The sequence below is a fragment of the Hydra vulgaris genome, chromosome 10 (genome assembly GCF_038396675.1).
Source record: "Hydra vulgaris chromosome 10, alternate assembly HydraT2T_AEP".
Taxonomy (NCBI): Eukaryota; Metazoa; Cnidaria; class Hydrozoa; order Anthoathecata; family Hydridae; genus Hydra; species Hydra vulgaris.
The window spans coordinates 13,055,890-13,081,033 of record NC_088929.1 but is presented as its reverse complement, the minus strand read 5'-3'; the positions used below and the strand labels follow the sequence as shown (position 1 = coordinate 13,081,033).

At 26.7% G+C, this 25,144-nt stretch overlaps 1 protein-coding gene across 1 annotated transcript in view; it reads left to right on the top strand.

Moving 5' to 3' along the window:
- The window catches only part of LOC100214023 (small G protein signaling modulator 2), a 58,518-nt gene that overhangs the window by 20,899 nt on the left and 12,475 nt on the right, over positions 1 to 25,144 (top strand). The window contains exons 5-12 of the mRNA XM_065807286.1: positions 113 to 180; positions 5,667 to 5,953; positions 9,349 to 9,541; positions 12,918 to 13,199; positions 13,659 to 13,803; positions 17,080 to 17,144; positions 20,933 to 21,069; positions 21,370 to 21,438. Of these exons, the coding sequence (XP_065663358.1) occupies positions 113 to 180; positions 5,667 to 5,953; positions 9,349 to 9,541; positions 12,918 to 13,199; positions 13,659 to 13,803; positions 17,080 to 17,144; positions 20,933 to 21,069; positions 21,370 to 21,438 (1,246 nt within the window). The remainder of the gene's footprint in view (positions 1 to 112; positions 181 to 5,666; positions 5,954 to 9,348; positions 9,542 to 12,917; positions 13,200 to 13,658; positions 13,804 to 17,079; positions 17,145 to 20,932; positions 21,070 to 21,369; positions 21,439 to 25,144) is intronic.

Sequence of the window (25,144 nt, the reverse complement as noted above, 5' to 3'; positions counted from 1 at the left end):
TAACACACGCACGCACGCATTTTATTTTTATTTTTAAAAGAATAATGTGTGTATAATAAGGAATCACTTTGTGTATTAGAGAAATATCTATTGTATAAATTCTGTTTTTTAGTGAGTTTTATGAGCCTGATGCTTTGCTCTCTGACCCAGTTAATGGTCCTTCTTTAGTATGGTTGCTTGGTTAGTATTTTTTACTAATGTATATTAATATTGATTCTTATAGAATAAAATGTCATAATCATTGAGATATTCTTATTGGATTTTAATAATTTTCTTTAGTTCTATTGTCTGATTTAAACAATTTCTTCTGAAAATTACATCAGAGAGGCCTCACTAAACACTATGAAACATTTATGCTCAAAGCTGTTTATTAATTATTCAGCTTTTTAAAATGATAACAGTGTCATTATTTTATGTGAAAAATTTTTTAAATCATTAAAATAATCATTAAAAAAGTTATTTTATTATATGCGATTTTGTCTAATTTTATATTTGGTAAGTATTATTTTGTTTAATTGTTTAAATACTGTAGTATTTCTAGTAATATATTAAATTGTTAAATTGATTGATCATTATAATATCTTGATTGATCTTGATTATAATATCTTGATTGTTAAATTGATTGATCATATAATAAACTGTTATTGTGCTGTTTTTGCCTATGTGTATCCATCTGTGTGTATCCATCTAAGTTTATCCATTTGTAATACTAGGGATTTTTTTGCCTATGGTTTATCCCTTGTTTTAAGTGACTTGAGTTTCCTGATTTTGTTAACAAAAATTTTAAAAATTTGAATTTAAATTCGTGCATAATAATTTTAAGAAAAGAATGCTGTTTTTAAAGGAAATTGTGAAAGGATCATCCAAGTCTTAGGTTACTATAAAGTAAGGCATTCCAAAAAATACACTGTCAACTTGAATCAAAAGTTGTAAAAGATTTTCAAATCTCTGAAGATGAAGGGAACGTTTAGGGTGGGATGGGGTGATATGGATAGAATTTTAGATATATTTTTTTTAGTTAATAACCACCATAAAAACTTTCACTGTTTTTCTTTACATTCAGGGTGTGTATAATAACTTCACAATGAGTAGAACATAAATATATTTTCAAGAACTAACTTATTAATCCTTTTTTAACAACATCTTTAATATATCCATATTACCCCACCAGTGGGGTAATATGGATACTAATTATATTTGATGCATATATCACACTTATTACTTTTCATAAATTAAAATGGTCAAGTTGTATTGGTCACGACTAGCAGTTTTCTTTTTTTTACTGATACAGTCTTCTTTTTAGTTTTTTTCTTCTTTTTTTCTTGCAACCTTGCAACAACATCTTGAACTGTTAAAATTTGGCCCAAAGACTTTGATACATTGTGTACTAACTCCCCTTTCTTAACAAGCTGTATGGCAGTCATTAATTTGCTGTGATTGTATGTATCAATAGTCTTGCATTGATATTTTATTTCAGGCATGATAATTTATTTCAGTCTTATTATTTTATCTAAAATGTTATAAAACTAACTTTAATTAAATAAAATATAAAATTTAGTTATAAAGTAAAATATGATAATAAAATTAGAGAGTTTTTTTAAGTAATTAAAGGTAATAAGCTCCTGTTATATTAAACATAAAAAATATTTTATTGTTTACAATAATAATTTTACAATATAATTACTATAATTCTTCTACTTGTAATTTGCTCATTTACTTGGATTCCTTGACATATGCCGCGGCTTACATAGTACATATTGCAACATTCTAAAAACTATATTGTAACTTTTTTTTTTTTACAAGCGTATCAAAATCAATGTGTGCTTTTTTATATTTTATTTAAGTTTTGAGGAGTCATTTTCATAAATACGAAGATGATTACATATATAGAAATAAAAGATAGAACCCCATTTCAAATAAATTTTTTTAAAGAAACGGATCACAATATGTTTAAGGAAGTTTTATATCAAGAGTACTACCGCTTTCATTTAGAGTATCATTTACAACAAGCAAATGTAGTTGAATTTGTTAAGGTTTCCGATCGTTATGCTCAAAAAAAGAAAACTAATAAGCATGGGCACAACTTCTTTGACCAAATGGGTACAAGTGAAAATGCTTCACAGAAATGTAAAAACATTTATGGAGGGGAAAAAAAGTATATTACTACAAATCCAAGAAGAAAAACTCAAATTCTAAAAGGAAAATGACACAAATAAAAAATATCTAAATAAAATTGTTATTTCATATATTTATTACAAATTTAATTGAAATTGATATCAATTTTCAAATCAATTAATTTTCAAGTTAGTTATTTTCTATTTTCTGTTTTTTCTTTATTGCATTTAGCCCTGCCACTAGAAATTTACTTACAGATATGTACACCTGAATTGCCTGTAGGCAAAATTATATAATTTAATTATATTTTATCTTTATTATGTAAAGATGACTGCAAGCAGACAAAAGCTGTACACAGGCAGGCCGTGTCTTCCTATAGTTATGGGTCTGGTTGCATTTAATATTTTTAATTTTCAGTGCACCGCATAATTATTTATCAACTATAAATGTTTATTCTTTATTGTTTATAAGTAGAATAAGAACATTTTTTTTTCCTTGGTTAAAGATTTAAAATATTAGTTAAAATTTTAAATAGATTCTTACTTTTTTTGTTTCAACATGGATAAAGTTAACTTATACCAGAATTGCCAGAATTTATCCTTCCAACATTACCATAAAATGAATGCCCTTATAGTTAGTGAGGTGCTTACAATTACACCTGCTCTGATAAAGATACTAATAAGTGGGATTTGGCAACCTTCTCAATGAAAATTTTGTGCACATCTCCTTCATCCGTTAAAAGTGAATGTCTGTTTAGCACAACAGGAAATATATTTGAAGCCAAAAGAAACATGCTGTTGCTTGAGCATGGAAAACAGATTGCGCTTTTAAGTTATATCTTGCCTGAATTCTAACAATAGATAATTAATTTAAACGCAATAAAGTAATAACTATAATCACAATAACTTTCATCATTTGTAATTAGTAATTACTAAATAGTAATTTTATTGTACTTCAAAGTACAAATTAAGGTATACTAAACATTGTTTATAATATAATTTTAAAGTTTAGACTTGATTATATTGACTATAAATCAAACTAGTTTTATAATTTACCCCCTGATTCAATTACTAATTTGTAATTAATAATTACTAACTTGTGGACATTTTTTCCATATAACATCAAACTTGTTCAAACAAGACTCAGCTACATCCTAAAATCCTATGACATTGCGCAATTTAAAAAAAAATTGATGATTTGTGGTGGTAGTGAAATACATATAGTTGCAGTATATATATTTTGCAATATGTAGTACATATTATAAATGTAGTAAAATGTTAAAAAATGTTTTTCAACAATTCGTATTATCCCTAGTTAGCTAGATTTGCAAGATAGCAAATTTGACCTATGTAAGTGCAAAAGCTTCTGCTTTAGCAAAGTGACTTTGGCTGAAGCTTGGGCTTCAGCAAAATCTTAGCTTCGGTACATCCCTAAATAAAATAAAACAAGGAATACAAAAATAAAATATTTAGATTGGAGTTAAAGTTTTACCCTAGTCAATATGTATAATACTATATTTAAAAGCGAACATAAGTATATAAATAAATGTCATGTAGCTTATGATTTTGTAACAAAATTCTATTATGTTAATAGGGTTTTATATATATCCATTTTACTCCACTATCATTTTACCTGTGTATCCATTTTACCCCATTTTAGATTTTTGTTTATTTATCAATATGGGTTAGAGAACTTATAAAGTAAATTTTACATGTTGTTACATCATGATCCAACTAATGAATTTACAGCATTATTTTTGGATAAGTAATATTACTGAGGTCTGCAGACAAATGTTTTTTTTATTTTTTTCAAAATAAAATGTTTTACATTTTAACTATTCATGTAAATTAAATATAAACATCGTTAATGCTAAAAAAGAAGCTAATTATATGTGTAAACTGTTGGTAATTTTCAGGCTTTAGCATTATTTATAGATAACTTACTCCATGGATACTTATTGAATATATCCATATTACCCCAACTATCCATATTACCCTACCCTACCCTATAGAAGGAATGTTCGCAGAAAAGATTAGTATCAAATGATTTTGCATCGTTTAATGCAGCAAAAATTCTGATGTTTGTAATAGGTAAATCAAAGCTATCTCACTGCTTCAAAGGAATTAAACACTTACCTTGTAGAAACACTGCTTTAAAGGAGTTAAACACTTACCTTGTAGAAACACTGCTTTAAAGGAGTTAAATACTTACCTTGTAGAAACAGAAATTAAAATAAAAGCTGGATGAATAGCATACTGTTTGAAGTATGGATACGAGAAATGGATACAAAGTTTACAAAAGAAGAAATGTTTATAATAAATAATAATAAAAATAAAATAATATATAATAATAATAATAATAAAAATAAGATAATTAAAAAAAAAAAATAACTACCCAGCACATCCCATGATTGATAATCTATAATTTAATCTAGAATACCACATCTAAATTTCAACCAATGGATCAGGGAATTATACACTTTGAAAGTTTATTACAGATCTTTGGAATTGCTAAGACTGGTTGTAGCTGTTGATAAAAAAAAGATCTTCCTGTTGTTTTTTTTTTATTTAAGGCCAATTAAAATGTTTGATCTTGCATGGCAAATAGTAAAAACATCCACCATTAATAAATGTTTTGCAAAAGCAGCAATTTTGGATGATTAGCAGAAATCTTACACATTCTGATAAAAATGATGACCCTTTTAAGGGTCAAAACAATTTTTAACCTCCAGACACACCAGCTAAGATGTCATTTCAACAGATACATCAGCTAAGATGTCATTTCAACAGATCATCAGCTAAGATGTCATTTCAGCAGATACATCAGCTAAGATGTCATTTCAAGATACATCTGCTAAGATGTCATTTCAACAGATCATCAGCTAAGATGTCATTTCAACAGATGAAAACTTAACCTTTACTAACAAATGAGAAGTTAATAGAAAAAGTAAAAAAAAGCATCAGATGAAGATGATGTTTATAATGTTAAAGATATTGATGATAATGCTGTGATTGATTCAGTTTACCCCAAAGTTAATGATATTTTCAGTCATAGTGGTGAAGATATTTAACAAAAGTTCAATTCAGTCTAAATTTTAGTTAAATGATGCATTTCTTCAAAACTTAGACAGAGTGACATTTGAACATTTTTTTCATTTATGGTGTAATATTTTATACCTTTAAGGTCAAAACATTTGATAACTTAAATTATTTTTACTTATAGGCAAAAGTTTGTGTTATAGAATGTCCGAATAACTTGAACATTTTGAAATCTGATATAACTAGAAATAGTAACAATAAAGTTTTAATAATGTCAGATTTTAGTTGTAAAATGTTTGAATTCAAAAGAGACACCAAAATATTAAAATATCTTATTAAAACAAAATGAATGATTAGTTTTTTTATTCAATGTTTATATTATTGTTTTTTAAGTTTTAACTATATGTTTTATAATAAGTTTTTATGAGTTATATATTTTATTAAATTTCAGGAATTACTTGGTGCATAACCGAGAGAAATAAAAAGTAAAAAAAAATTTAATTTTGAATTTAGATGGTCCATGTTCTTTGGATTTCTCAAGAATGAAAACTCCTGATATTACTTGGAATGATCCCACTGCTCATGAGCTGGTTCAGAGACATCGAATTTACAGCTCTCCTGTTACGAGCAATACATTAAAGAGCCCAAGCTCAACTAAGAGATCCTTGTTTACTACCCCTTATTTTGATGAGAAACCAATGATAGGTACTCCAATAATGGCACGAGAGCATGTTGAATCACTACACCAAAATGCTGATACAACATTGTTGTATGGAAAGAACAATGTTATTGTTGCCACGGTACATTTTGGTTTTTAAAATAATTTTTATGTCTTTAAAGATATGTGTGGTTGTTTATAACAATTAATTAACTCTTATAACATTTAATTAACTCATTTGTAGTTGACTATATTAAAATACCAGACTTTCTTCAATTATTTTGTTCAATTTAATCAATTATTTTTGCTTGTGTTAATATGTGTCATTAACACTTTTTCATAACACATTTCTATTAAAATAAAATAAAAAGGTGGAATAAAGGCCTTATAGGTTTAAACAATAGATAATTCCTGTAAAAAAGTAAAATTTGCTTATTGAACAACAATAAACAAATTTTACTTTTTGCCTACATTCCGCAATATTTCGTGTCAAATTTCTCCGCCATGGAGGTACTGTGGCCTAAATTATTTTCCTAGAATAAACCCTGATACCTTATTTTAAACATATACGCTTTTAATGAATGCTGCGCCTGTCAAGTGATAAAATCAATCATTATTAGGAAACCAAGCAACAAAATTTTCAAGAGTTAAGCTAAGTTAGTTAGAAATAAAGTTTTTTTAAGTAATGTTTTATTGGCAATTGTTGTTGCATTTCAAAACCTGAATAAGTTTCAGTTTTTAAAATGCAGCAACAACCGGCAATAAACTATTACTAAATTTATTAGACAAGATGAAACTGAATTTTTTTTTTCACTGAACTCATTAGACTCCTATGAACTAAATGATGCTGTTCTAAATCCCTGTAAACTAGAACAAGTGTGGGCAGTTGTTTATTTTGATAATGACAAGTACTTACTTGAACGTATCTACAGGCCAAATGAGTTTTTAGATGGCAGAATTTGGTGTGGTTTTCTGCCTGGCACGCAAATATATAGACAAAAATAAGTTCAAAAACTTACTTATCGTGGGCAACTTCAATTTCTCATCAATCAGCTATTCAAATGGCTGTGTTGATGCAATTTCAAATGAGAATGGAATTGAATATAAATTTACAGATACTTTAAATGATGATTTTCTTTATCAGCATATTAACATACCAACTTTCCAGCTGTTAGATGAACATTTTGTGAATACCTTAGATTCGGTCTTTACAACACAGTCAGCAAGTGTTAATAAAGTAAATTCAAAATTTGTTTTGGGTACCGTAAACAGAGGCCATCTAATAATATGTTTCAGTTTCATCTTGTCTGATAAAGCAATCTGTGACAATAAAAGCAAACAAAGATTTATGTTTTCTAATTCCAATTTTAAACTCATATCTGATCTAATTTCAAATGTTGACTGGATACAATGCTTTAGTAATAAAAATGTACAAGAAATGTTTAATGAACTGATTTTTTACACCAAGGTGGCATGTAATCATTTTACTCCAATTAAAAAGACATTAAACTCTTTAAAAATTAGACCAGTCTGGGTTAATGCTAAATTGAAGTTTCTCATTATAAGCAAAAATGTAGCAGTCAAGATTGAAAAAATGTGACAAAACTTTGAGTTTATTCTGGTAAAAAGAGCCACCAAGAATCTGTAGCTTCTCTACAGAACAATCAACAAGCGGTCAAAGATTCTATAAAAGTATTAAAAGGAGCAAATGGTGAAGCCACTCACAATTCAAAAGATATTGCTGATATCTTAAACAAAAATTTTCAAGCTGCATTTGTGAAAGAGGATGATGCTGTACTGCCTTCTTTTGATTTAAAAACTACTGAAACATTCATTATGACAAATGAAGATTTTACATATAAAGATGTCCACATAAGATTAAAAGACATGGAAGAAAAAAAATTAAGTGGTGTTGATAATTTACATTCAGCTTTTTTTAAAACCTGTGTATCAGCCTTCGCCATTCCACTTACGTATATTTTTAAAGAGTTATTCTTAACCAGCAAACTGCCAGTGCAATTTAGATCAGCAAATATCACTCTTCTGTACAAAAAAGGCGAAAAAATCTTAGCAGGAAACTACTGACCGGTGTCACTTACTTTAATTGCATGTAAAATAATGTAAGGTATAACCAGATGTAAACATGAAACTTTTCTATATAAGTTCAAACTAATAGTCAGGCAACAGCACAGTTATGTGCTGTTGCCTGACTATTAAAATAAATCATGCTCAATGAATTTACTTGAAACACTTGATTTTATTTCAACCATCTTAGAGATTGGTAAACCCATTGATGTTGTTTTTTTGGATTTCTCCAGGGCATTTAACACAGTGCCACATAAAAGATTGTTGCTTAAGCTAACAGTTTATAAAATATCTGACAATACAATGAAGTATTTTTAAAAGAAAGAAAACAAAGATTTGTGATAGGCGAAAATGTATCCTCTTGGGCAGAAATTTTCAGTGGTGTGCCACAGGAGTCAGTAATTGGACCACTCTTGTGGTCCAATTACTGACCCCATTTATAAACAATTTGCCTGAAACTCTAAGAAGCATAACCAAGCTGTATGTGGATGACACCAAAATTTTGAATGAAATATTTTCCTGTGCATCAACTCATCCATCAACTCTTTCTTTGCAATCAGATTTTGATTTAGCTTTTAAGTGGACTTTAATATTTTGTGAAACTTAATATTTTGAAATGTATGGCCATGTACTTTGGCTGAAATAAAATTGTGAAAACTTTTTACTTAATAGATCAGCCAATTAATGGGATAGGACAAGCAAGTTGGTTAACATACAATTAGTTAATAGCTAATAACAGGTCTTGATTGCTGAATGAATAGCAATTAAGCAAGTTGGCTGTCAAAGTGTGTTAATATCACACTCACTGGCTCACCCCAGTTACAGCTATTACTAATACTAATACTAAAAATGTAATTTATGAAAATATCATTGCTTAAATAAATATTTACATGCTTGCTAGATTATTTTGCTTAAATTAAATTTTCTTTTAATTGTTTTCAAAAAAATTTAATCTAAGCAAAATAATTTTATTTTTTTAATTTTGTTCATTTACGTTGTACTATAGACAATTCTTTTGTAGCTGAATATTTTGATTATTTGGATATTTTGATAAAAAAAAGTTTTATAAAAGTTCAAACTCAATAATATTTGTAAATAATGAGAATATTTTATGTATTTGTAATTTAAATTTTTATCGCAACAGTGCGTAGTTTTTAAAACATTTAAATAAATGTTAACTACTTCATTAAAATAACTCGCAGTTAATTATTACCAAACAAATAAGTTTTTAATCTGGCGCAAATAGTGTTTAGTGTTTAAAAAAAATATTCTGTATGTTTTTTAAAAAAGAGAGAGAATGGAGATATATAGATATATAAATATATATGTGTGTATATATATGCACTTGCACACGTGTATGTAAGTGTATTTAATGTGCACTTGCACACGTGTATGTAAGTGTTATTTAATAGTTATAACCTTTAAATTGTTACTTTCTAACATCTGTTTTAGATGGATGAAGAAAGCTCCCTTCAAGGTTATCTTTCTTTACACAAATCTGCAGATGATCTTTTTTTAAAATGGACACCAAATCCTATGTTGCACACAAGTAGTTTCCAATCTATTGACGATAAATGCAAGTACTGGGATCATGCTGTGACAACAGATCTATCAGACATTGTGTACTTGCATTGTCACAGTTTAGGTATATAGCAGATTTTTTTTCAAATATTGGTTTTATTTAATTAAAATTTAACTAAAAATGTTAACATTAAATATTTAAAAAACAATTGACATGCTCGTTGACATGCTCGTTGACATGCTTGTTAGCATTTTTTTTAATACTTAATCTTGTTCTTTCTTGATTGATTTTCAATTTTAATTAATCATTGAATTATTAAATAATTAGACATTTATTCAAATAGTTTGACCTTATATAATCTAGACATTAATCAATCAGAAAATAGCAAGAATAAAATTTTGTGTAATATTTTGTATAATGAAATGTTGTGAAAGTAAGAAAAAAGTGAAGAATTCATTATAAAAGAATTTCTTTCAAAATTTACATATATTCTTAATTTGCTTAGTAAATTTCAGCCCTTGGGATTAGGAAAAATTGAGATCGGCAATAAATTGCTGACCTCAAACTGTTAGAGGTTGGCATCAGATTGGCAAAAAAAATTTGACACCATCAAAATTGTGACCCACAATGGGGTCACAATTTTAAGCCAATTTCAATCACTTTTTGGTTGGCAGTTAGGTCGGCATTAGCCAATGCCAAACCTAATTCCGAAGACTTTTATATTTTACGTTTATATTTTGTTTATATAGTGTTTTATGTTTGATGAACAAATTTTAACTACTTCAATATTAGCAATTTATTTTTAAGAAATTTTTTTCATTTAATAAAAGTATATTTTTTAGTCTTAAAAAAAGTCTTAAGTCTTAAAAAAAAATGTAAGTTTTATTTTCTTTAATTTTTTTTTTATCTGCATTGTTATTCAAGTTCAACTTTGCAATAAACTTTTTTTAAACGGAAGTAAAATCAAGTAAACCTAACTATAATTATATGTATGTGCATATTGGTAATCTTTTTTTTCTTTCTTGTTAACTTGCATGTATGTAATTGCTTACATAAGATGGATCATAATGGGCTTTGTATGCTTATAGACACAAAGGAACTATAGAAATCTAGATAGTACACAAAAACTCTAAATACAAAAAGTTGCTTTCCATCAGGAAAAAGATTTCGAGCATCAATTTAGAGGTTACAAGTTAAAGTCATGGTAATGGAAAATATTTGGAAAGCTAATAGACCATACGAACTTGACAAGGAAACAGCTGAAAAAAAGAAAAAGACCAAACAGCTAAAAAAAAAACCTTATTTAGAGATTTTGCTGTTTATTTCTATAACATAAATTATAAAAATAATTTATATGTTATAGAAATAAACAGTTCTGTTGCTTTAAGAATTCCTGAAAATGACAAAAAAAATTTTATATAAAAAGTTATATATTGATTAAGTTATATAAAAAAAATTATATATTCAAGTTGTTATTATGTAAAGATGTTAATTCTATCTAATTATTTTGTATTAATATTAAGATATAATGTGTGTGTGTCTATATATATATATATATATATATATATATATATATATATATATATATATATATATATATATATATATATATATATATATATATATATATATATATATATATATATATATATATATATATCAGGCCTTGTTACGAGATTTCGCTGCGTAGCGAAAACGCGTAGCGCATTTATAAGTAACTCAACTCAGCAAATATATTTTGCATCGTTAGAAGTTATATTGCGTCACTACGTCTTTTCAAGTACCGCATTGTAATTAAAGTTATTTTATTAACGCGTTAAAAATCATACAAACAGTTTGTTTTTTTCTCACTATAACAAAAGTTACAAATAAAATCTAAGTTCTTATTAAAAAAATCATTTTTATTATTTTTTTCAAATATGAACTAAATTTTATTTTGAAAAAAATATTTTTTTCATGAAACGTAAAATATTTGTTTATTTTCTTATGATTTTATATTTGGTTTTTGGTTATTTTATTAACTGTTAATACATTTTTTCTTATTTAATTTGTGAACTCTTTTTAATAATGTTTTTAAACAATAAAGTTTTTTTTTGTTATTTATCCAGTTACCGATAACATGTTCGTGATCATAATTTATTTTCATAAATTAAATGAACGTCATTAAAACTTTACGTTATTGAATTAACAATAAACAAAATATCTTATTAATAAAATATTTACATCAAAATAAATCGTGCATTTTTTAAACTTATTATGACTAAAAATAATTTTTATATTTAAAAGGAATTTATATATTTAATTCCTTAAGATAAAACTTAAAACACTTTTTTTTTTAACTAATTTTTAATAACAAAAAAAAATTATGAAACAAACTGTTTCTTTAACAAAAAAATCTATTATTTTACAATTGCGGTTAAATGCTTTTACTTAACGGTAATCAAAAGATAATTTAAATATTCTAAAAGAGTTTTTGAGTTATTCTAAAAAAGTTTTTGCGTAGCGCAAAACTGCTGAACGCGTAGGCAAATCGCCTTTTCGCAAGCAAAATGCGAGCTGCGTAGCGCTTCTTAACAAGGCCTGATATATATATATATATATATATATATATATATATATATATATATATATATATATATATATATATATATATATATATATATATATATATATATATATATATATAATAGGGTGGTATTCAAAACAGTATTTTTTTTTAATATATATTTTTTACACCGTTTGTATGTGCCCTATATAGTAAAGAAGTTTGCTTTTAACAATTTTTTAATAGGGTGCCACTTGATCTTAATAGATTCGATTCATTCCTAATTAAACCGAAAAAAAGTTTTTTGTTTAGTACTCAAAAGAATTTTATAAAAGTTTTAAAAATAGTAATCATATTATAAAAACATGTTAAAAAAAAAATTATTTTGTCATAAAATAATACTTTTTTATACAATAAATCTAAAATAATTATTTTTTTAAATCTTTTTTTTTTGTGAAATTTTTGTTGAAATTTTTGTTGAAACTTTTATAAAATTTTGCTTCATTTGAGACCTTACATAATTTTATACTACTTTTTTTTTATTATTAGGGAACAATCAATTCTTTTAAAGCCATTTGGCTCCCCTGAAAATATTTTTTCAAAAGCTAACTTCTTTATTGTTTTTTGCCACTAGTTCTCTCATGTAGAAAACATTAAGTTTTAAACAAGTTATCATTATTTTTAACAAATGTTTTTAATAATATGTACAATAAAAATTTGATTAATAAATAATTTTTGCATTTTTTAAAATTTATTTAAAATTTATTTTAAAAGAAGTTTTTTAGAAAAAACTTTTTTTTCATTTTTAACCTTAAACTTGTATACTGACTGTACACATCTCTATTTAATTTCATTTAATTTCAGTTAGTTTTTGTTTAATTTTTTCTTATAGTTAACTTTTCTTATGCTAAAAGTATGTCAAACAATAATATTTTTGGTAATTTCTTTGTTTAGGTGCTTCTAATGGGAATCTTGTCTTAATTAATCAAGATGGGACACAGCTTCCTCCTTTAACTTTCCAATCTGATGCATCACTATTTTCTTTTTTATCTTGTCTTGAGCAAGGGCTTTATCCACTCGGAAGATTAGACCCTCCACTCTTTAAGCAAGGTCATAATCTAACTTGGCCCAAGCTAAAAAAACTTTTGCCTAATAAATTGAAAGGTGGAAATGATGTTCTTGTTGCAGGAAATGATCATGTTTTTCGTCTTGTTTTTAGATCTTCTGCAAACACAGGTGTGATTTTTTAATTTTTTTTTTAATTTGAATTTTTAAAATAATAGTAATAATTTTTTTTTATGCTTTTTTATTTTTATATAAGTTAATAGTAAAATAACATTTAAAAAAAAAGTCTTCTTATGCCCTCTATATGTGTTTTATATAATAAAGTAATACTAAATTTAAAAAATTAACTTAGACCTAAAACATTTGGCAGGTTTTTATGATCAAAAAATAGTTTTTTTTTTACATTAGATTTAGAATATTGTGTTCTTATAAAATATGATTATGTTTGAAATTTTTATGTTAATTTTTATATAGTTAAGCCTTTTTTTGAACACCATTGTAATACTCTATAATGTTGCTGTTAATAATACTAATGCACTTTTAATTATTAGAATTATTTAATATTCTTTATCCAAATTATTTGTATGTAATAATTGTTTCTATTTATGACTTCAAATATTAATTTTTTAGATGAGTCTAACTTCAAAAAGAAGTTAACCACATCTCCAAATATTTTTTTAAAACCTTGGCGTAAAACACCTCAAGAAAAAAGAATTCTACTGCCAAAAGTGTACTGTAGTATGAGAGTAGGAAGTGGGCGCACAGTTCTTCCTAGGTATTTTTATTTTTTTAAAAGAAAGTATTTAAAAGAAAATGTCCTAAGATAAAAACTTTATTTAAAAGATCTACATTTTTGTTATGGACTGCAAAGAAAAATAACTTTTTTAGAATACATTTTTTCCCTCCACTTTTCTCATTAATCAGAGTAAAATATTTTAGTGTTTCATACATTATACGTATACCATTATATCAGACATAAAAGGAAAAATATTGTCAAGTCGTAGAAAATTGGCTCAAACACTTTATGAGGTCTAACTTGGATGCTTACACTACATAAAACTTTACTTTAGAAACTTGACTTTAGATAGGTATGTGGATGAGGTAAACTAGTTATAACTATATTTTGTTAAATTATTATTTCTAATTATATTTAAATATTTGTTTGTGGCTCTAAAGAATGAAATATTGTTTAACCATTTTAGATTGTCATCGCATATTCGTAAATATCCAGAAAGAGACTTTTGGTGCGCGATTGTCTTTTATATTGTTTGAGGTGTCTTAGTTACTGTGTTAGCTCACCTGTATTTTACTATATATACATTTTTGTGTTCTTTCTAAACCTCTAGTGGGGTGTCACTCACCCCTAAGTTGCTATTTGTATGTTTGTGTTTTATTTGAGCCTCTGGTGCGGTGTTCATTCACCTGTAAGATACTTTATGTATGTTTATAATCTGTTTGAACCAATTGATGTAGTGTTGGTTCACCCATAAGTTACTATATTATGTTTGTGTTCTGTCTGAACCTCTGTGGCGATGTTCACTCACCCATAAGTTACTTTTATTATGTATGCTTGTGTTCTGTTTAAACCTCTGATGCAGTATGAGCTCAGTAACCAACTAGCAACTTTAACTATAAAGCCTATGCTCACCTTAATCTCTAGTATTCTATTGGATGTAATGTTTTTCCTAATGCATTTCCAAAGTATTCCTATTGATGTTTTAAATTACTGCCTACAAGAAGTTTAGGATCATTACAATTATCCTGCTACTGGTATCATAGTACTACCTGCCCCTTGCCCTGCTGCCTTATAAGGTGTACCTTTTGTTGACAAAGGCTAGGAAAAACAAACTCCGACTTGTTCCTCTGCCTTTTGGCTTGGTTGAGTAAAGGCTAGAGATGATGCATAGAGATGAATCCCCTGCCTTGGGGCTCTTGGTTGAGTAAAGGCTCAAGATAGTGTTCCAATAAAAATAATCATCTTAGGCAGATGTTAACTGCATCCAGCTATTGTATTGTAAAAGGCCTATTTGTCAAAGACTTTAGGAGTAAACAGAATAGTTCTGCTAACCAGCCTCGAACCCCTTCTTCATCTTATAGGTTGGCGTATATGAAAACATGTGTTACATTGTTTCCTGCCTAGGATAATGAGGCTGATACCATCAACAGCTGCAAAATATCAGAGTATTAACAGTGCCATGTTGCGCATGGGTGGTATCCTTGTTAATGCTTTTGGTACACATTGTCGAGGTCACTCAAGGAGCCCTATGTTACAACTTAGGGTTAATTAACAGGATTGAAACAACTGCATAGCTCATTGCTTTGGAGGCCGTGCTCTATCTACAAATAAGTCAAGTTTGATAAAGTCATATCTCAATTAAACTCTTCTACGGCTTGTGGCTTAACATTCCTGTCGTAGTCTTACAAAATTGTTCTCCAGAACTTTCTTCAATTCTATCTAAACTAGTTAATAAGGGCTTGACTGAGTCTTGTTTTCCTGCCTGCTCAAAAATGGTATCTGTTGTTCCAATTTTTAAAAACTCTAGAGAACATTATGACCCCTCCAATTATTGTTCAATCAGTTTCTTTCTTTTCTTAGCAAGATCTTTGAGTCTTTGATCTACAAATTTGTCACATCCTATCTAGTCAAACAACTTACTGTCAGACAATAAATACAGTTTTGATTCCTTTTGCTCTACGGTTACTTGCTAACTGCTGTGACTGAAAGATTTTATCGTGCATTAGATGAAGGCTGGGAAGCTAGGGCTATTGACATATCTTAACATATCTAAAACTTTCCACCAGATTTAGCATGCTGGTCTTCTCCACAAACTTACTTCATGTGGTGTATCTGGTAAAGTTTTTGAAGTCATTAAATCATTTCTTTCTAAACACTTTATTAAAGTAATCCTTGAAAGCCAACACTCTTCTTCATTTCAGTAACTTCTGGTGTACCTCAAGGTTCTATCCTTGGTCCTGTTTTTTTTCTTGATCACGACAACCTTACATTTAAAGTGGCTCAATTTGCTGATAACTCAAGTTTATACTCCTGTCTTGATAACTCAAGTTTATACTCCTGTCTTGACAAAAACTGTTTTTAAAGAAACTCTTGGTAATCATGGTAAGAAGATTGATTAGATTACATTTGCAGGGATTAGAGAAAGAAAAAAAAAATCCGAATCATTAACAAATATATTATTAGGATAAATTTTTCACTGTCTGTTTAGAGCCATCAATGACAAATGACGACAATGACAAGTACCAGAGGCAATTAAATGTCATTTATTATATCTTATATATAATTATATCTTGAATTATATACATTGTATAATAAATTTATGAGTAAGATATAATAAGTATATAATAAGTATAAATATATAATTTAATTGTATAAAGCAGGGCAGACACAAGATTTTTTGATGTTTCTGATATGACACAAAACTCAAAATTTAAATATGTTCATTTTTATGTTAAGTAAGAATGTTTTACAAAAAAGTGCATTGATTAGAGCTTTGGAACAAAAACATTAATCAACAGGTTTTAAATTTCATTTAATAATCTTAGTTTTCGAAAAATTTTAATTATCCAAATTTTTTATCTTCACTAAACCAAAGGAGTTCTAAATTTTACAGTCACAACTTTTAAAACTTTTAAAAGAATATTAAGGGAAATTTAATAACTGTTTTTTAAATTTAATATATATTTAAAAAATTCTACGTCCGATACTAATAAAGTACTACTGACATACCTAAACTGTCTAAGTTCTTTGTTTGCTTTCTATTTTAAATCTGTTACAATATTTTTTCTATAACTAAGACTATTCTTTATTTAATGTTATCCTGCTTTATAATTAGCATCTCTCTATTTTTCAGTTATTCTTTTAGTCACTTTTAAAACTGTAGGTGGTTACTTGCAGCTTTGTTGCAAGTTGTTAGAACAACTTAGTTCTTATTTGCAGTCATGATATTTAGATATTTAAATTATGTCATTTAGCATTCATGATAATACTTCATGTTTGTATATTTAACATCATGATTTAGAATTTTTTTTTTAGAGTTGTTTTGAGTTTGGCATGTGAGAAAATGAAGCATCAAATATTAGCAAGAGCTTTTAACGGATGTAAGTGAATTTGTTATACATAGTTATTGTAAATCTGGAAAAATAAATAATATTATTGTTAAAGTAATTAGTTCTTACAAGTTTTTTATTGTGATTATACTGACTTATTTTGACTTATTTTGACTTATTTTTGACTTATACTGATATATTATAGTATAGTGACAGTATTATAGTGACGTATTATAGTACAGTATTATAGTGACGGATTGATGCTTATTATTGCTGGTTCTTATTTGTTGATTGCTAATTATTTTTGATAATCTTTAGTCTATTTTTTTCAGTTGTAGCAGTTGCAACAGAAAGAGTCAAGTAGTTTTATAAAGTATAGAAAAATTAGGGAGACCTAGTGCCATTTGTTTCACAATCTTGAATTTCAACACATCTTTTGTTTGTAGGTGAGTCAACTCAGAAAGGAAATAAATGAGAGAGATGCATGCACATCTTTCAAATTGTATTCAAAACATGTATCAATCTTTTTGTTTCTCCAAAGTTCTACTGCCATGCTTTTTTTTTTTTTTTTTTTTTGCAACTTAGTGATAAGACAACTGTAGTCTTTTTTTTGCCCCAGTCATGTAAATCTTTTATTCTTGTAATTGTAAATATTATTTAATGGCAAAATATTAAAAAAAAAAAAAAAAACTTTTTTTCATAAAAGATTTTACACATCTAGACCTTCAACACTGCATAATTTTTCATATCAATAAATATTTTTTTGTAACAATCAACTGTTTTACAAACAAAATTTCCATCTTTGCATTGCAATTAGTTTGATATCACAAAAAGGTTAACAGTTTTTGCAAAAACATTGTTTAACAGCTTTTGCAAATATAGCAACAACAAAAAAATAATTTTTATCAAAATGGATAGTCCAAAAGCTACTGTTCTGACGCTTCCAAGTGTCATATTTAGTGTGAAGATTTACATTTATTAGAGTGGCTGGAAGAGTAGAGCAAGATTCAAAAACTGCAGACTTCCTTCTTGCCCATCTTATATCAGAAAGTTGTTTTAAAAGGTCTGCTGTTAATTTATGCAAACTGATGCTCATAGAGAACATGAAGTTGCGGTAAACTAGACATAAAGTATGTTAACAAATTTTCAGCTGTGCCAAAAAAAAACTGGCCATTGCTGTTTACTGGCATTGATGGTCAATGAATTTAAAGCATGAGCACAGCAATGAACATAGATGGCATTAAGTGAAAGTCTTTTCATTTTCAAATTTAAAAAACCACTTTTAATTATAAATATGACAGAAGCACCATCATATGCCTGTCTTTTATGTTGTTTACAGAGTTTACAAGGTTTTGTTTTTTAAGCTCAGATAAAATTAACTGAGCAAATGCTGTAACATCACTGTTTTTTAAAGTATATACGGTAGTGTGCAAAACTTTATCAGTTTTAATGAAAAACGGTTATCTAAAAGAAAAAGTCAAACTAAACTTCAAATATTATTTGTTATTTCTCTTTTATTAATTGTCATTAGTGATACATAAAATAGTGTAAAATAATGTAATAATGTTTTATGACTTTTTAGATTTTATTAAAACTAAAAAAAAGGGAAAAGCAAACAACCATCGCCTGGTAAATGTAGGTCAATCGTTGAGCTTAAGAAGATTTTATATATTTTATATTTATATAGCTTTCTATATAGTTTTCTAGTAAAACTTTTGCTACTCAGTTGGAAGTATCTCAATCAGCTGTATCCCTACAAAAAAAGCAACTCCACTGGTAACATTAAGCAGGAACAAAGGAGAATGGGAAGATCAATAATAGCAAACTCATTTATGTTATCACAATGGGTTGCGACAAAGTATTCCTGAGCTGCACAATCTTTCTAGGTCAAATATAAGTTATGTATTAAATAAAAATTTTGATTTGCCATCTGTGAAAACCTTAAAAAAACCAATGATGACCAAAAATCACATCCAAACGAGGCTTAGGTTCTGTCAACAGCAAGAAAATTGGACAGATATGATCTACTGTAATCTGGAGTGATTAGAGTACCTTTCAGCTTATTAAAAGCTTTCCCATCGAAATATTAACAATATTTATTACATATACTACTTTTGTTTAGTGTGTACATAACTAATCAAGCATAAAATAAAGTTACATATAGAATAATTTACTATTACTCATTATTAACATAAAATTTATTAAAATTGAATAAATTATTAAAATACCTTTGCACACTATTGTAGCTGTAACTCTGTTTCCTCTAAATAAACTTATTTAAAGAGTTTCTTGCATTTAAGCTATTTTTTCTACTTGGTAGTGATCTTGACTGATCAAACCAGGTATTACAATTTTAGTAAGCCGACCTTTATAGGGAATTCTCCGTCCCCTAACCCATGCCTCATACTAAATCAATGGCCCATTAGACTACTTGGCTTTAGTTACTAGTTAGCTCTGATGAAAGTTGAAATTTGGCTAGTTGTTAGGCTTGATATGTTAGTATACAGTCACTCTTATTTAAGAATTCTGGAGGGAAAAAATGATAAGATGGTTTACTTGATTTTATAAAAAGTATTTTGTATAAAAAGTTTTTGTTCAAATCTAAACTGGCTCAAATAAACAGTAAAGAATGCATAATGTGAAAATAACTAATAACTAAATAACCTAATAACTAAAAGAAAATTAGTTAAATTAATAATAAAGTTTTAAAGGTACTAGATACTCCTTCATTTATCCATGAAACAATGCTGTACAACAAATTATAGACTTATTGCAAGTGTAGTTGTCAGCAAATTACAGCGATAAAGATTGCTTATAAGGACATTGTGATAAGCGCATACAATTACCCTATATATATATATATATATATATATATATATATATATATATATATATATATATATATATATATATATATATATATATATATATATATATATATATATATATTCAATCAAAAGACCTGCGGTACAAATATATATATTCAATCGGAAGACCTGTGGTACAAATATATATATTCAATCAAAAGACCTGTGGTACAAATATATATATTCAATCGGAAGACCTGTGGTACAAATATATATATTCAATCAAAAGACCTGTGGTACAAATATATATATTCAATCAAAAGACCTGTGGTACAAATATATATATTCAATCAAAAGACCTGTGGTACAAATATATATATTCAATCAAAAGACCTGTGGTACAAATATATATATTCAATCAAAAGACCTGTGGTACAAATAAGTATAAAAGCAGCTGTAGAGCTTTTTAATTTATCAGTTTTTGTAATATTTGATTTTCATGGTACACTCATCCCACACCATGCACCATTTAAGTTATTTTTATCTTTAATTATTTTTTAAAACAAACCTTTAAAGCAGCATAGTATTTATAACAGCATAGTATATATATAAGTATAAAAAATACATAAATATGCAAAATAAATATGTTTAACTTAAAATTGTTTTAACAATTTTTAAGTTTTTTCTCAAAAAAAAATTTTAATTTATAAAAAGTTATCCCATTATAAATGTTATTGTATTATTTTTGCATTATAAAACTACTTTACAACTAATTCTTATGTATTAGCATTGTATTTATGTTTGGTTTATTACACTTTAGTTGTGTGTACCAGGAAAAGTATAGAGATGATTTTAAAAAAACTGTTACAGTATTCTCAAGTATTTAGAATATTTTTAATGAATTAATTTCTAAATTGCTTAATTGAGTATTTCATTAAAAAAAAACAATCAAAAATAATGTCAATAATCAAATAATCAAAAATAAAGTCAAAATTTGGTTAATGATGTTTTATTATAAGTACTTTTGTTTAGGGCTTGCAAGTTACAGACATTTAAAAACTGTTCGTACGCATTTGGCATCTTTAGTATTACCATGGTCTGGTGATTTTACAGAAAGTAAACAAGGTCTTACTAAAGAAATATGGGAGAGTATGAAAAAAAGGGGATTGGTAAAGATTTTTTATTTTTACTTTGGAAAACAAGCAAACTTTAACCAAATTTAACTAAAATTTTCTACAAATTTGTGGCAATTTGAATGTTTTAAAAGGTTTATTAAGTATTGTTGTACATTAAAACAAATACTGCTGGACCTTAATCACAAATTTTTAAACATTGAATAGTATTCAAATATTCTTTGTTTTGTTTGTGTTTTTTGAATTTTTTTCTTTTGTATTATTATTATTATTATTTTTTTTTTATTTTTTATTTTTTTGCAAAAATGTTTTAATTAACTTTTTATTTATTTATAGATGTTCTGTAAAACAGAATTAAGACGGTTGGTTTATTTGGGTGGCATTCAAAGTGATATTAGAAAAGAGGTGCTTATTACTTGTTTACTTGTTTTTTTTTACATCAGAAAAATGTGATAACAATAAGCTTAGCATTTTGAAGATGGTAAAGAATATTTTGATGACTATAGATAATGTTTCCCAATAGTTTTTAGCTTGAGTGTCAGCAAGATTACTGGCACTCAACCTTGCAATAATTTTTATCTTGAGTGCCAGCAAAATTTCTGGCACTAAAGCTGAGTCATGTGAGGAGCATTTAAATCATCACAAGCAATATAATAATCATAATAAACAAAAAATAAAAGCAATAGATAATATTCATGAACAATATAGATAAAAGAAAATGGACAAAAACAGAAGGAGAAAAATAAGGAATAAAGAGAAAGGTGGTTAATTGAATCCGCTGTCATGTTATTATTTTTTTGTGCCAAATTAAATCACATTAAAGAATAGTCAGAGTATTTAAATCTAATTTATAGCAGATTAATTAATATGTAAGTATATTCCTAAGCTAAACTTGTAACTATTGAAGTCTTTGTGAAATGGAGAAATATAGCACTCAACAATGAAATTGGAAGGTGAAACATCTAAAATTAAATTGTTCTCACAATACAAAGTAAACAAGAATGACCAATCTGTTACCCACCAAATTCCTGGTAAAACTCTGTTCAAATTGTTTTTTTTGTGCAGCGACCCTATTCTTCAAGGTTTGTGTTTTTTTTCTGTTCAGAAACTCCTTCAAGGTTTGTGTTTTTTCCCTGGGCAGCAAATTCCTGCTCTTCAAGGTTTGTATTTTTTTTGCAACAACCATGTTCTTTAAGGTTTGTATTTTCTGTACCGCTAACATGTTCTTTAAATTTTGTGTTTTTCTGTGCAGCAAATATGTTCTTCGAGGTTTGTGTTTTTCTGAGTAGCAACCCTGTTCTTCAAAGTTTATATTTTTTTGTGCAACAAACATGTTCTTCAAGGTTTTGAAGTTATAGGGCTGAGAGAGGTTTGTTAAAAATAAACTAGCTTAACAGGGCTTGAAATCCAATTATCAAATATTGTTTGATATTTGTCCAGTAAAAGCAATCAACTATCTTAACTATCATTTTGTCCAATCAAATATGTCTTATGCCTGAATATTTTGGTTTGAAAATATCTGCAGGTCTTGTTATGAAGTGTTGTACCATCCACTATATTTATAGCACAATAATAATATGTGCTGTTTTAATTTTTAATATTCAAGCTGTTATCTTATTGATGTGTATATCTTATGACAATCAAGTAAAAGATATTTTTATTAAATCATAAGTAACATGTACAAGATATAAAATTTTATATTAAATCTGATGGGGTATATTAAGATTATTTTTGTTTTACAAAAAGTTAATTGTTATATACTTAGCTACAATGGCCAGATGTTAATTTTAAACCGTTTGAACTTTATTATTGACCAAAAACTTGGAACTAAAGTTCATTTGTGCTTGACAATGATGGATCCTTGTTGTTTGTTTTGGTCATAAAAATTTTTATATTGTTATCGAAAGAAAATTTATTGTCTGACATAATCATTTATAGTCACAGTTGTAGGTTTGGTAACAGGTGGTGGCACAGCTTAAATTCTTTTACAAGTTCAAAGTTTAGGTATTCAAGATATTATACTCAAGATATTTAAGGTGCAACAAAAGTTTTCATAAACAACAGTTTCAATAATCTTCAATTTATTTATTTCAGCTACAAGAAGAGTATTTAAAAAAATTCCTTAAACCTTCATTAACTATAATGGACTCCCTATTCTTAGGGAGGTTTTTTTAGATTTTTTCAGAGTTTTTTTTTTTTGATTATCATTAATATTTTTTCAACAGTTTAATAAAATTGGTTTTTAAATCAATACCATTTATAATACCTATACGCTTGACAGTATTTCTCATTATATAAGTATGTACCAGCTCGGTATAGTTAAAAAGGTCGTTATAAATGTCTGGTTATAAAGATGTTGCCCAACTAGTTCCCAACTTTCCTGTTAATAAGCTAGTATTAAAGTTCAACATCTTTTATTTAAAGTTTGTTTTCATACTCATCGTTTGTATCCACATCAATTGTTTTGATTCTTTTTCCCTATAGCAGAGGTTTTTCATATCTAGTTAGAAAGTATGTGTTAAATCATTATCATTATTTATCCTATCCAAACCATCCAGGCAAATGACTATTTTAGTCATTTGCCTGGATTTTATTTGAAAAATATTTCTGAAACTTTTACATAGCAATATGTACCTAAATTTTTTTTTTGAGAAAAAGTATTTTTCATTTCTTTTAATTGAAATGTTTAAAAAAAAGTTATTTTTAAAAAAATCTTATTTGTTATTTGGTTCCTTAGTTACATAAGATTTTAAAATTTTACATGTAACTAATTAATAATTTATGTCAAAGTTATTTGTATTGATTATTTCTACAGTCAATATAATAAAAGATTGTAAAATATATAATAGTAAAAATACTAGCAAAATTCAAACTATTGTATTTGTTTATTATTAAAGCTTTGTTATTCTTAATATATATAATTAAAGTATAAAATATACAATATAATACAAAAATGAGATTGTGTTATTGGCATTTAAAAAATATATAAAAGCATTAATTTAAAAAAAAAAATGTTCTCACTTTTTATTGTGTTGTTGTTAAACTTATGCTAAATGACTTAGAGTTAGATTGTATATTAAGGCGGAACAAACTTGAGAACGAACTTCTTTTTTTCCAGATATTTCTAAATCATATAAACTAATTAAGGCATTCTTACTTACATATCATTTGTGTTTATTTACAGTTTATATTTGTTTTGATTTGCTTTATTTATTTGTTGTGTTTATACTTTTATTACCCAAAAATTAAAGTTGTGGCAAAAAAAATTAAATTTGGCTATAATTATGACTATTTGCTCAATATATGCCACCTTTTCTAACAAAAAGGGGCTTTTGTTGCAAAAGTTAAAACAGTATAAATTATCATCAACACTAATCTAGTCAAAAATATTCTTTTTTTCCTTGTTTGGATTTTGATAAAAATTGATAAAAAGTATAGTACATTTTATAAAAATTGTGTCTGTTAAAAATTTATTTGGTAAAATTCATGTCTTTGATGAAAAATTTTGAAACTAAATCTTTAGTTTGGTTTCAAAAGTATATTTCAAACACTATTTAAATAAGACAAGTGTAATACGTTATTAGAATAAACAAACTTGATGTCTATGTCAATTTTTGAACAGAAAAGATTGCATTAAGCTTGTGTTACTAAGGACTTTTTACAGTGAATGAGTAATAAAATTTTTCTGCTCTTTTTCTCAGTTTTGTACTTTCAGATAATTAGAGTTTTAAAAATTTTTCCACCTTGTTCGAAATTTAAGTTTTGAATAAATTCCTTTTTAACAGATATTCTATCAAGTTCATTGAAAATACTGGGACTAAACTTGAAAGTAAAGATATTGTTTGATAAATGTTTTGACATTTATAACATTGTTATCATTTCTTTATAAAGTTCTTATTATTTTTATTTTGGTTTTTTGTTAAAAGAGCTTTTTTTTTTTGCTAGAGCAGGTTACACATGTAAAATATAGAATAATAATTCTTTAATGTATTTATTTATGTACTTTTTTCAAATTTTATCTTCATAAAACTGTGTATATTGTGCTTCTAACTTTCTTTTTTTAACTTTAAAAAACTCCTATAAATTTTGAATATGAATTTTTGAATCAAAT